At 39.2% G+C, this 12,084-nt stretch overlaps 1 protein-coding gene across 2 annotated transcripts in view; it reads right to left on the bottom strand.

The window, feature by feature from the left end:
• Positions 1 to 12,084, bottom strand: part of MBTPS1 (membrane bound transcription factor peptidase, site 1) — a 71,865-nt gene that overhangs the window by 37,273 nt on the left and 22,508 nt on the right. For both annotated transcript variants that reach the window (XM_075008331.1, XM_075008332.1), the window contains exons 5-12: positions 10,467 to 10,577; positions 9,182 to 9,291; positions 8,651 to 8,767; positions 7,503 to 7,570; positions 6,856 to 6,958; positions 4,730 to 4,881; positions 2,429 to 2,590; positions 1,622 to 1,766 (exon numbers count right to left, since the gene is read on the bottom strand). In XM_075008331.1, coding sequence (XP_074864432.1) covers positions 1,622 to 1,766; positions 2,429 to 2,590; positions 4,730 to 4,881; positions 6,856 to 6,958; positions 7,503 to 7,570; positions 8,651 to 8,767; positions 9,182 to 9,291; positions 10,467 to 10,577 — 968 coding nt within the window. The remainder of the gene's footprint in view (positions 1 to 1,621; positions 1,767 to 2,428; positions 2,591 to 4,729; positions 4,882 to 6,855; positions 6,959 to 7,502; positions 7,571 to 8,650; positions 8,768 to 9,181; positions 9,292 to 10,466; positions 10,578 to 12,084) is intronic.

Here is a 12,084-nt window from a genome sequence, read left to right as displayed (position 1 = left end):
CCAACAACAGAAAGGGATGACTAAAGAGTGTCCATAAACTTGGTCAAGGTGTTAGTGCTAGCCCAGGATGTTGGAAAACCACTGTCATCTGCACAACGCTCTTTAAAATTTAACCTGGAACAGGGTATTACTGACCAGTCCAAGGACTATTCATTGTCATTCATAATGACAATTAGTAGTCACTAGGTGAGGGAAAGAGTAAAGATTGACTATCACCTGATAATTAGGTCACTAATATAAGTTGTGAAAAACCTAAGCTCAAATCCCAGCCCATGACTCATGAAAAATGGAACAGCTTCAGCAGAAAAGGTTGGGCTCAAGGGTTTGGAAACCTCCTGCAGTGTGGGAGATTCAAGTTGAGGCTGCATCTACACTATAAGATAAAATCAAATTTAAAGGAGTTAGCTTGACATTAAAATGTCACTGTCTTCACTGTAAATGTCATTAGCTAGATTTAGTCCGCTGTAATAGCAGCAACAAAATGTCGATATTAATAGACACGTACAGCATCAATCTCAAGCTTAAAATGTCGAATAAAGGCTGTGTGGAAATGCCATGTCTTTAATTCAAATTAATTAGTCTCCTCAAGTATCTCATATGTATCCCACAAAGCTATGTGCTGCATAGAGGTCCCAGCTCCCTGCTCCTAGCAGGAGCTGGGAAACTGACCAGGCCTGCTGCACTGTCACTTTCCCTGGTCCTGCAGGTTGGGGAAGTTAGGAAATTGACCAGGATTGCTGTGCTGTAATTTTCCCAGGTCCTCCAAGCTGCAGGGACCCAGGAACTGACAGCGCTGCTGCAACTGGCTCCCAGCTCCTCGCTACTAATGGGAGCCAGGAAACTGACTAGGTGCAGAAGTGCTGTCAGTTTCTCAGGTCCCCCAAGCTGCAGGGACCAGGGACCACTGAGAGCACTGCTGCACCTGGCTCCTGGCTCCGAATATGGGGCTGAAGGAACTGTGGGACAGGTTCCCACAATGCACTGCTGCAACATGGTGATTTGGTGATTTCAGTGTGGAAGCAATATGTCGAATTTGTTGGGAGCCCGTGAGAAGTGAGGATGCTCAATCGCATTTAAAAAAAAAGCATTATAAAATCAATTTTAAATAAATCTGAATGTATCTTTAGTGTAGATGTAGTCTCAAATAGCTCCTCCAGAGCAAGCAGAAGGGGGACTGAACCAAGGATTCCAACATCTTAGGCAAGAGCCCTCAGCCCTGGGTTAAAGTTGATAAGGGAGTCACTACTGGGTCCTCTAGCCACTTTGCAAGTCTTGCCCTCCTTTGCTTTTTCAAAATTCCCCAGAGTGTTTTGAGTTGGCCTGGGAAAATTGCTTGAACCCAACTCAACATTCTTTGAATTTTGAATTGCTGAAAATTTTTGTTTTAAGTTTGACCCAAAACAAAGCATGTTAGCAGTTGTGAAAAATCAAAACTATTACAAAAATCCATTATTCACATAGCTTTAGGTATACCATGTTTAGTGTGCCAAATTATAAACCTAAATACCAAGTATTACCCTCTCTCCCCAAATAGAAAATTTGGTATAGCTGAAATAAGCGTTAGCAGCGTCTGTTCACTGTGACACACTAGTGTTCCAGGTCATGGCTATTTATGTCTTACCTTGTCTACAATTCTCCCAGTGACACCCATGCCATTAAGGATGGTAATATTAACAATAGTTGGCATTCCTCCATAGTAAATAGGTTGGGAGCAATAGGGCCACATGTAAGGACATTCTGTCAAGTCAATGTAGCTTGGACTCAAACTGAAAAAAATATTACATTCAGTAAATGAAAAATGTACACACAATCCTGTTAAAAAGTCAGAGGTAAAATTAGCAAGCTATCATTACTCTCACAGCCCTGACCTTTCTTTCCAATAAGTTGGAAGTGAAAAACCATGATTAAAAGTAAAAATATAACATGAGAAAGTTTTATGTCAGGGATGGTCTGGTAACACTTAATTGGGTCATTAGATGGGGATTTGTTCATGATCTCCAGCTCCATAGTTCTAAAATTAAGTTATTCTTTTTTTTTGAATGCAAAAAATAAACTAATTGGATATCTGAAATTAGACTGTTTCTCAATTTAACGGCTGTATTCACAACATTTCTGAACATAGTGCTAAATTTTCCACTACATACCCAGGGAATTAAATTAAGTAATGAAAGAAAATGTAGAATCCTTCATAATAAAGAGGTGATAGATTCATGCTCCTATTCGCCTCTAAATTTAAGCTGCATGATGGCTTCTGACAAATGGCTTTTCATTAAGCTCTTTCATTTTAATTGTGTAACCTATATGAGTTCTCTTTGCCATGTGAGCATGCAGACTCCTCCACTGAGCAAGTTGTGTAACTTTCTTTTGAAAGAAATATTCAGAATGGAATTAACATGAATAAATTAATTAACTAAGGATTAACACTCACCTGGCCTGTGGCTTATAGCTATTGAGGATCTGGTAGGCTCTAAGAAGATCCAGTTTCCCATGTCCTTGCTCAAACATGTTAACTCCAGGAAGCCTACGTGCTGATGCAATCAGTGCCTGCTTCATACTAGCTGGATTCACCATTTCACGCTTTTGAACTGTGCTAAAAATGACAAATGTTTTTTAGATTACATTTAGTAAGCGCTTGTCTTATCTCAGGTTAGGCACAGAATGAGAAATGAAACTATAATCAACTCAGCTACCTTGCTCACATACGTGAAAAATTCACAGCTGAGCAGTGCCATTTTTTGCTTAAAAAAAAGAAAAAAAAGAGGAGCTGATACTCAGCTTGTTCCCCAAACCCCTGCACAAAAGGCCTTTCATTGGCCCTCCTGTGGCCAGGACTGCTGAGGTGCCAGTACTCAGTAACGGCAAGTACCAGCAGAAAAAAAGCACTGCCAGTAAGCAAAGTAGTTAAGCCAACTTGACTTCCTTTTGTTGACCTAGCAATCCTTTCTCAAAGCTTACTATGGCAACAGCGAGAACAACAAGAAGTCTTGTGGCACCTTACAGACTAACAGATATTTTGGAGCATAAGCTTTCGTGGGCAAAGACCCGCTTCATCAGACGCATGAGTGTGGGGGTGGTTTCAGAGAGGTATTTAAAGAGTGGGGTCCCAGTAAGAGGGAGGGCCAGAGCTAACAAGGTCTATTCAGCAAGATGGAAATGGGCCATTTCCCTCTTACTGGGACCCCACTCTTTAAATACCTCTCTGAAACCACCCCCACACTCATAAGTCTGATGAAGCGGGTCTTTGCCCGTGAAAGCTTATGCTCCAAAATATCTGTTAGTCAAAAAGGTGCCACAAGACTTCTTGTTGTTCTCGAAGCTATAGAACACGGCTACCTCTCTGATACTTGTCACCTATGGCAACAGCAGAACTCCTCCTGTCAGTACTAAGTGTCTACAACATGCTGCTGTAGCATTTCAAGTGTAAACAATCTCTAAAGTTATTCTAACCCATTATATTTAAGAAAAATACAGTTGACCTGAATCTGTTACGTGTATCGTCTATGCTTAAAACTGGAGAACATAAGTGACTATTCAATGGAATTGTAAATTTTTTCCTCCTATTCTCATGAAAATATATTTATTTTTCATCTGTACAACCCAAATATGCTCAATTGTCAACAATATTTTCAGTCCAAGAAATATATTATTCCATAGCAGACATATACTTGGTATTGAAAACAGCTAGCCCTGTTTCCCTGAAATGTAAATCTTTGCATCTCTCTTGAACATATACACATTTCTTTTTAAGGAAAATAAAACAAACATACTTAACTATTACGTTGAAGAAAATAATTGCAATTATATTCAACAAATGTACAGGCTACGTATACATGTAAACCGTTAAGTTTTGGGTATGAGGATTGCTAAGTATTGTGGATTATTCTTAAACAATTACAAATATTCTGGAACTACTGTAATACTATTGCAAATTCAATGTACAGAATGAAAAACCCTCTTTTCAAAACAGCTCTTTATCACTCAGCAAAATACTTCAGAAAGCTGAGTAACAACACAAACTACTAATATGCCAACTGCGTCCACATATGTAAAATATATGGTGTTTAGGCACCCAGCTGTAGGCACAAAATTCAAACGTCTCCCTTTTCTACCAGAACAAATGGAAGTGTGAAGTTTGGTGACTGACACAAACTATTAAAAACTGTAGCAAAAATGCATCAATACTTTAAAATATTTATTTAAATCTTTTAAGTATTAGGACCAACAATCTTCAATCTTTTACCCCATACATACATCTAGACTATTAGGCTCAGTCCAGATTGCCAAGAACTGTTGGCAAAAGATATTCATCTTATGGAACACATTTGCTCATTTTTTACCGACAGTTTTGTCGGAAGAGGCATTTCCAACATTTGACCCATCCACACAGGGCCAAATGTCCAAAAAACCTCCTCTGTTGAGACATCTCTTCTTCCTTGTGGAATGAGGTATACAGGGATGTCAACAGAACACTCTCGAGCAGCAGAACTCTTCCAACATATCTGCAGTCTGGACATGCGCGCTGTCAACAAAACTGTCGACAGAAGCTTGCAGTCTAGACATAGCCTTAGAGACCAATTAATGTCCGAAAAGGAAAAACTGTGTTTTTTGTTCTTCAAAGAGTTTTCATAAGTGCAGAGACAAATATTTTTAATTGTTAGGCCATTTTAAAGTCAACATCTAAATCTTGCTAATCAAATGTATTTGAGACATGTGTTCTTCATTTAATTACCTTACTAGCAAAGTGACAGCACCTGCCACTACCGGAGAGGCAACACTTGTCCCAGAGAGGGAGCGGCATCCACCCTTCATACCAGAACCTCTCACTCCAGAGCCGTAAGTAACAATGTCAGGCTTCACTCTACCATAACCTCCTGGTAGTTCCTATGAATTATAATTTAAGATTTATATTTATATCAACATATCATTTACTGGTACTGGCCTAAGTCAGGATACTGGACAAGTTAGAAATTGGGTCTGATCCAGTCTGACAATTTCTAGGTAATTAAAATTACTCTGTACAGGTTGAACCTCTCTAACCCAGCACCCTCTGGACTTGACCAGCTGGACTTTGCCAGACCACCGGGAGGGCCTATTGTCTAGCAGAACTACCACCACTTTCACACCTTACTGGGCCCTTAGAATTCATTTAGGGGTAAATTACAGCTAAATAACAGCACAGAACCCTGAAAGGCAGGACTGGTGACTAGAAACAAACTTTATGAGACCATGGGAAACATGGCTACACCCATGAAAAGTGGTGGTCATCCAGCTAACTAAAATCATGCCTGATTACGGATGTTGCCAGATGAGAGAGGTCCAGATTAGAGAAGTTCTACCTGTATATGTTTTAAATTAACAGTTCACATAATTTTTTCACTTTTTTTAAAGTAGAAAAAATTAAATTGAGAAAATTTTAGATTTCTTCAGAAAGGTTAAAATCATAAGTCTTTAATCTCTCATTTGCAAAACACAGGACATAATTATCACACTCTAGTCAGTAACAATGAGGCTTCAGCTAGAATATTCTCCCGGATTCTGGGTGCCACTCTAGGAATGAGGTGGACAGACTGGAGAGATTCCAGAGAAAAACAACAAAAATGATAAAAAGTTTAGAAAATCTGATGTGTGAGGAAAGGTTTAAAACACTGGGCACATTTAGTTGTGGGAAAAAAAATAAAGGGTGACCTGATAGCAATCTTCAAATATGTTAATGGCTACTATAAAGAAGACTGTGGTAATTATTCTCCATGTTCACTGAGGGACACGCAAGTAACAGGCTTAATCTGCAGCAAGGGAGATTTAGGTTAGAAAGTTTTTCTAATACTGAACTATAAGGCTAGCGATGGGTTTGCACACCTTCTAGAGACAAGCAGTAAGCCCATGTGCACTCCTCAAGCTAACAGACTACTTAAAGATAGCTTCACTGTCAGCACTAAGTTCCTACAAAGGGAATGAAATAGAAAGAAGCAGTAACCAAAGCATCCTCCACAGTGGCTAACATACCTGGGTGAGTTATCGGCAAAGATATGATGCACCCTATGAAAAGGAATAAAAGGCTTCTCTCTGGCTTACTTCCACAAAGCACTGAAAACCTAAAAGCCCACTAAAATAAAAGTTCTATTCTGAAGAGAAAATGGCTATTTTAGTTGCTGACTTTTATTACCCTAGAAGGAACTGCATTTAATCAAAGTCCATTTGTGATTAGAGAACTGCATTCTGTCACTTCTCATGTACCTACAGTGAAAGCTGGGTTAGTCAAAACTCGGACAACCAGCCTGTTCAATTAACCAGCACCTGCTCCGCCGGTGGCCAGTGCTGGTTAACTGAGCATAGTCTCATGGGGTTGGCAGCTGTGAGGCCAGCTGAGGGCTGACAGCCATGGTAGCAGAGCCAGGGAACAGCTGCAGTGCTAGGACAAGCAGCAGCAGAGCCAGGAACCAGCTGCCGAGCTGGTGGTGGCAATCAGGACAGATGGTCAGTTGGCGGCAGCGGCAGCGGCAGCTAGGGCAGGGGCTGGCTTTCATGCCCTGGCCCATAGCAGCAGGGCTGGGGGCCAGCTGACATGCCCGAGGCAGCAGGACTGGTACCAATGGAGTTAGACCAATGGCCCCACTTCACTTTGTGCCACATTTGATTATTTGGTACTCCCAGTTCCCTGGGGGTCCTGAATAAGAAAGCTTTTACTGTTTAATATTATTACAGGTTAATATTGTGCACGTTTTATCTTTTCATCCACATCAACTAATATAATACTGACCTAGTGAAATTTTCAAAGGCTAACACAGACTGAGTATCTGTTAGATGGGAAGTTCATGTTCAATGCTTTGTAGCCACATATTTTATTTTTGAGCTTACCCAAGTGGTCATTCCCCTCGATGAGAAACGAGCTATATTATCCTCAAAGTCAATTCCTCCTACTCCAATCACATCCATCTGGTCAGCAGGATTATTTAGAGTGCTAAAACAAGTGAGCAGAGGAGGGCAGAGACAATAAAAACAATGGATACATCACCACCATGTTCTCTTTGTCAGGTTAGGTTCAGCAGTTTTGACAACTGACACACTTGCATAGTTGGATGAATTATTTCCTGACTTACAGCAACCATTCAAGCAACCCTTTAAACTATCAAGAAAAGGAGTGATATTTCAGTATTATTACATGAATGGCCAAAAACAATCAATACATGTCTTAGATTTTTGCATTCCCTGAAATCTGAGATTTCCATGCATAAAAATGTGTTGATGTCGACAGGGAGATGTCAGTTTTAAGGACTTGCTGACTTTTTATGGGTTTGCACATTATCAGAACTTCTGAATTAAATGGCTACTAATCTAATCAAATTTAATCTATTTAGAGATTGAGCTCTTAAGGTGAAAGAAAAATCTACAGTGGGGAAAAAAAACAGTCTGACTCATTCTCAAACAACAGGTAGAGGATTTTCATCTCAGATACTTCAGGAATTTTTTAAACATTTTAATCAAACATTCCTAAAGAAACTTACCCATATAAAGGGCCATCATTGCCAATAGCAGAAACCATGATCACATTGTTAGCTGTCAATTCCCATACCTGCAAAGCCAAAAAATACATACAGAATTTAAAATAACGCACTGGAGACAGAAAAATAAAGAAATTTGTTATTTGCACATTCACTGATCTGACTGCAGCAATTTCCTTAAGGTCACACCTTTCATTATGATGGTACTTGTGTCACATGTACCACTGTGTGTGCAGCTCAGACTTGTATTTTTAATATTAAGTTACATGCTCAATAATCCCCAGTATTACTTACAGCTTTGCATAACAATACATACATACTAGACACCTAAATCAAATACTCTTGAGGACTTTTACCCAAATTTCCCAAAGACGGTAGTAAACTTTTGATTGTCAAGTTAACCTGAAGTCAGATTATTTGAGTGTCTTTGGAACAGTACAAATTATTTTCAAGCACCAAGGGACCCATTTAACACTTTCCAAAACAGGTTTTTAGTTTTTCTTTTAAAATACTTTAATGAATTTAGTGCTTTTGAAAAACAGACTGACAGGCTCAGGAACCAAAGTCATATTTCTCCACAAATCAGATACAAATCTCCACTTTTTACTACAGATGAATTGGAGATTTAAACAATTTTTAAAGATAAAACATGATTGCTAATGTAAAAAAAGTTATTACTTTGAAAAAGAGTTATAAGCACATTTTCCAGTCATTAACTCTACTCCTAATCAAAAATTAAATTTCCATAGTTAAAACTTTCAACTGAACTTGTAATAAATGGTTCTGATTGCAAAATTAACCAACCACTTACGAGTAAATTCTTCAAAAGCAGCAACAGATTTTAGCAGGGAACTTTCCATTTAATCTGGTGAGAGTCACACAACTAAAACTTTACATTTAGGACTCTGGAAACATTATGCCTCAGTTTGGATACATGAGTTTTTTAATAGAAATAATTTCACTAAAAGCACAGGTCAGTAAAAAACTGATTGTGTAAGCTGCTCTGTAAGGACAGAGCCCTAAGTCTGTACACAGCTTTACCGATGCATATGGAACTCCACCACACAGGCAAATAGATCTGAACAGATTTCAGAACAGGGACCCATGAAGTGACCACGCTAAACATATACGTTCATAGATTTTACACTTACCTTGTCAACAAAAGGATGATCCATGAAGTCTGGACCACCAATACTAAGATTTAATACGTCTATCTTCTTTAAGATGGCATAGTTAAAGGCATCCAAAAACCAAGATGTATAGGAGACCTGTTTATAAAAGCACAACAAAACACATCATTTAAAAATTGAATAAGAATATAACAAAATAAAGCTAGGTATTAACAGAAGTGAAAATTTAAGGGTAGGAAACAGTAAAAAGCGTGCTGAAACAAACAAAACCCACTATTAACTTTGCTTTCTCTTTGGTATTTAAAGTAAAAATTCATTTAAAAATCCTCTGTTAAAATAAGACTAAAATAAAGAAGTAATGGTCCTATGTGAAGATGATTTTCATAAAAAACTCTTATTTGAAAATGAACTCCAGGAAGCAATTTTAAAATCTTGTAAATGTATATTGTTTAAAAAATAAACTTTTATTTTTACAAAAGAAAATACTTTAGTTCACGGGAATTAACAGTTCTGGAAAAGTTTATATTAAAATAGAACATTTACAATATTTACCTGATTATTTGTGAAGACCCTAAAAATGTGCAGCTCTGCATTTGGTGCAAATCCTTGGCACTCTCGCATGCTGGCTATGACACCAGCCACAAATGTCCCATGGCCCAGACCTGTTTCAAATTAGTAGTAACATAAAGTTAATAAAATATAATGCTAGGGACCAAACAATTTCACTACATTTTTTTAAAAAATCCAGATATGCCTAACCAATTGCTTCTCTTTTTCATCTTTAGGAGCATTTAAGTTTATTTTATAAAGTAACACAAATGTTGGTCCAAATTGATTCACTTTGATCTAAAACACTTTGCAACAGATGTCAAGAGATTCCTACCAATAAGAATTTCTACAACTGAAGCTGCATAAACAGGGTGAAATCCTGGCATCACTGAAGACAAGTTTTCCTACTAACTTCAGCAGGTTAACAATCTCATCCCTTAAAAATATAGCACTCAAACTCAGATGAAAAAGTGTATCCTATATATACAGGGAATATTTTCTATCCCTCAAGTTTACTTGTCACATGTAAATAACTACTTTTCCCCAAGTGTTTTGATTTGGTTGTTTCAGGTGTTTTTCAGTCCATGTGTTTGTGTGTAGTTTAGATTCAATCTCTTTTAAACTGGCCGAATTTGAAAACAAAATACCATTTTAAATACAAGGTGTGCATAAAGTTAGGTATTTCATAATGGCAGACCTGGTGTGTAAGATGGGGGGCAAACATAAGACGATGAGAGGTAATCACACAAAGGCAGATTTTACAAAGCATGGAATGTTAGCATGGAGCTACAGAATTTATATTGGTAACAAAATTTTACTTTTCTACTGAAAAAATCCGTGGATTACTAATATTTAAAAGGACAGCTGTCAAAACTGTGATAATTCAAAAGATTTCCTGAAACTGAATCAAAATATTATCCCTGATTAAGAGAAAATAAGAATGCACTAATATTAAAATACTTGGAAAAAAATCAGGGTAAGGGGAAAAAATGCTTAACATTTGCTTTACCCCCAGGTATTTCTATATTGCATTTTTACTTGGATGACATTTTTCCTCTTGCCCTTTCCTAAAATTCTTGAAGAAACAGGACATATGACTCTTTGGAGGCTTAAGGTAAGAATCTGGGAGACATTTAACCATTAAGTAAACTTAAGAGAGGTCAGAGCACTCAACACATTACAGAATTAGGTCCATATCTGGGAAGACAATGGATTCACAATCCAGGATTTAACACATGATGTAAAATATCTAATCTATAGTTTCAGAAATGCTATATATTAAACCTACCATCATCCAAGGTTCTCTCATTAGTCCAGTTTGTTCTCTCTTTTACGTTTTTGAAATGTGGATGTTTCTCACTCAGTCCAGTGTCAAAGACAGCAACTCTTACACCAGCACCTATTTCCATAAAAGAAAATTGGTATACAAACATATTACCTTGATTTAGCATTTGAATCAGTTTATTCTGCTACATAAATGGAGACTCTGGAGTGCTTAATGTAGTGCATGAGCTACACAAAGCACTTCATGTCTTCCAAAACCAAAAATCCTAGTCCACTCTAGAAATTCACCTAAAGAGCATCAGTCCTATTCAGTTTCATAAAAGCAGAGACTAACTGCATACTCTGTAAAAAAATTTAACATTGATTTTGATCTGATAGGGGATTTGGATCAAGCTAAATAGATTAACAATTAGCCTCCTTTTTATTTTTAACTGCAGACAAATATAACTGAAAACAATATATTTATCTTGGTTTTTCAACAAAAATGATATAATTTATTTTGCTGAAGAGCTATTTTAAAAGAACAGTAAGTTTACAAAATGAAACACTTGAAAGGTCAGGAAAGAGAAGTTACTCACCGTAGTAACGGTGGTTCTTCGAGATGTGTCCCCGTGGGTGCTCCACCATAGGTGACGGCTTGGCCGGCGCCGCAGATCGGATCTTCCAAGCAGTTTCTGCCGGACCGCGCATGCGCTGGTACGCGCCGCTCCCTGGCGCGCTCCTGGCCATGTGCGCGATCCGGTCCCCGCCAGTTCCTCGACCAACCGCCTCGGTTGCCCCTGCAAAACACTAACAGAGATCCGAAGCGGGGAGGATGGGCGGGAAGTGGAGCACCCACGGGGACACATCTCGAAGAACCACCGTTACTACGGTGAGTAACTTCTCTTTCTTCTTCGAGTGTCCCCGTGGGTGCTCCACCATAGGTGACTACCCAGCAGTAACCCAGATAGGTGGTGGGTAATCGGATTATGTGCAGCTGGTCCCCGAGAGGACCGCTGCAGAGAGACGGGTATCCTCTTGGAATACCCTGTGAAGGGCGTAATGTTTGGCGAACGTGTCGTAGGATGACCAGGTCGCCGCTCTGCAAATGTCTTTCAATGCAACGCCCTTGAAAAAGGCTGTTGATGCTGCCACCGCCCTGGTGGAATGAGCCCTGGGAGTGGCCGACAAAGGAGTCTTTCTGAGCTCGTAGCACATTTTTATGCAGGATACAATGTGCTTTGAGATTCTCTGCGATGAGAGACCTTCTCCTTTAGATTTGGGAGCGAGGGAGACCAGGAGTCTATCCGATTTTCGGAAGGACTTGGTCCTGTCTACGTAGAAGGCTAGCGCCCTCCTCACATCCAGGAGGTGTAGGCGCGCCTCTTCGCTGGAGTTATGAGGCTTTGGATAGAACGAGGGTAGAACAATAGGTTCATTGATGTGAAACTCGGAAGAAACTTTGGGAACAAAGGCTGGATGCAGCCGTATGGTTACCGCCTCCTTGGAAAAAACAGTGCAGGGTAGCGTTGCCATGACTGCCGCAAGCTCGCTCACCCGACGGGCTGACGTAATTGCAAGAAGAAAGGTCGTCTTTACTGTAAGGAGGCGAAGGGGAACCGTGGCCAAGGGCTCGAACGGTG

This window comes from Carettochelys insculpta, chromosome 14 (genome assembly GCF_033958435.1).
Source record: "Carettochelys insculpta isolate YL-2023 chromosome 14, ASM3395843v1, whole genome shotgun sequence".
Taxonomy (NCBI): domain Eukaryota; kingdom Metazoa; phylum Chordata; order Testudines; family Carettochelyidae; genus Carettochelys; species Carettochelys insculpta.
Note: the sequence above shows the minus strand (reverse complement) of the source record. Positions and strands in the feature narration are given on the sequence as shown.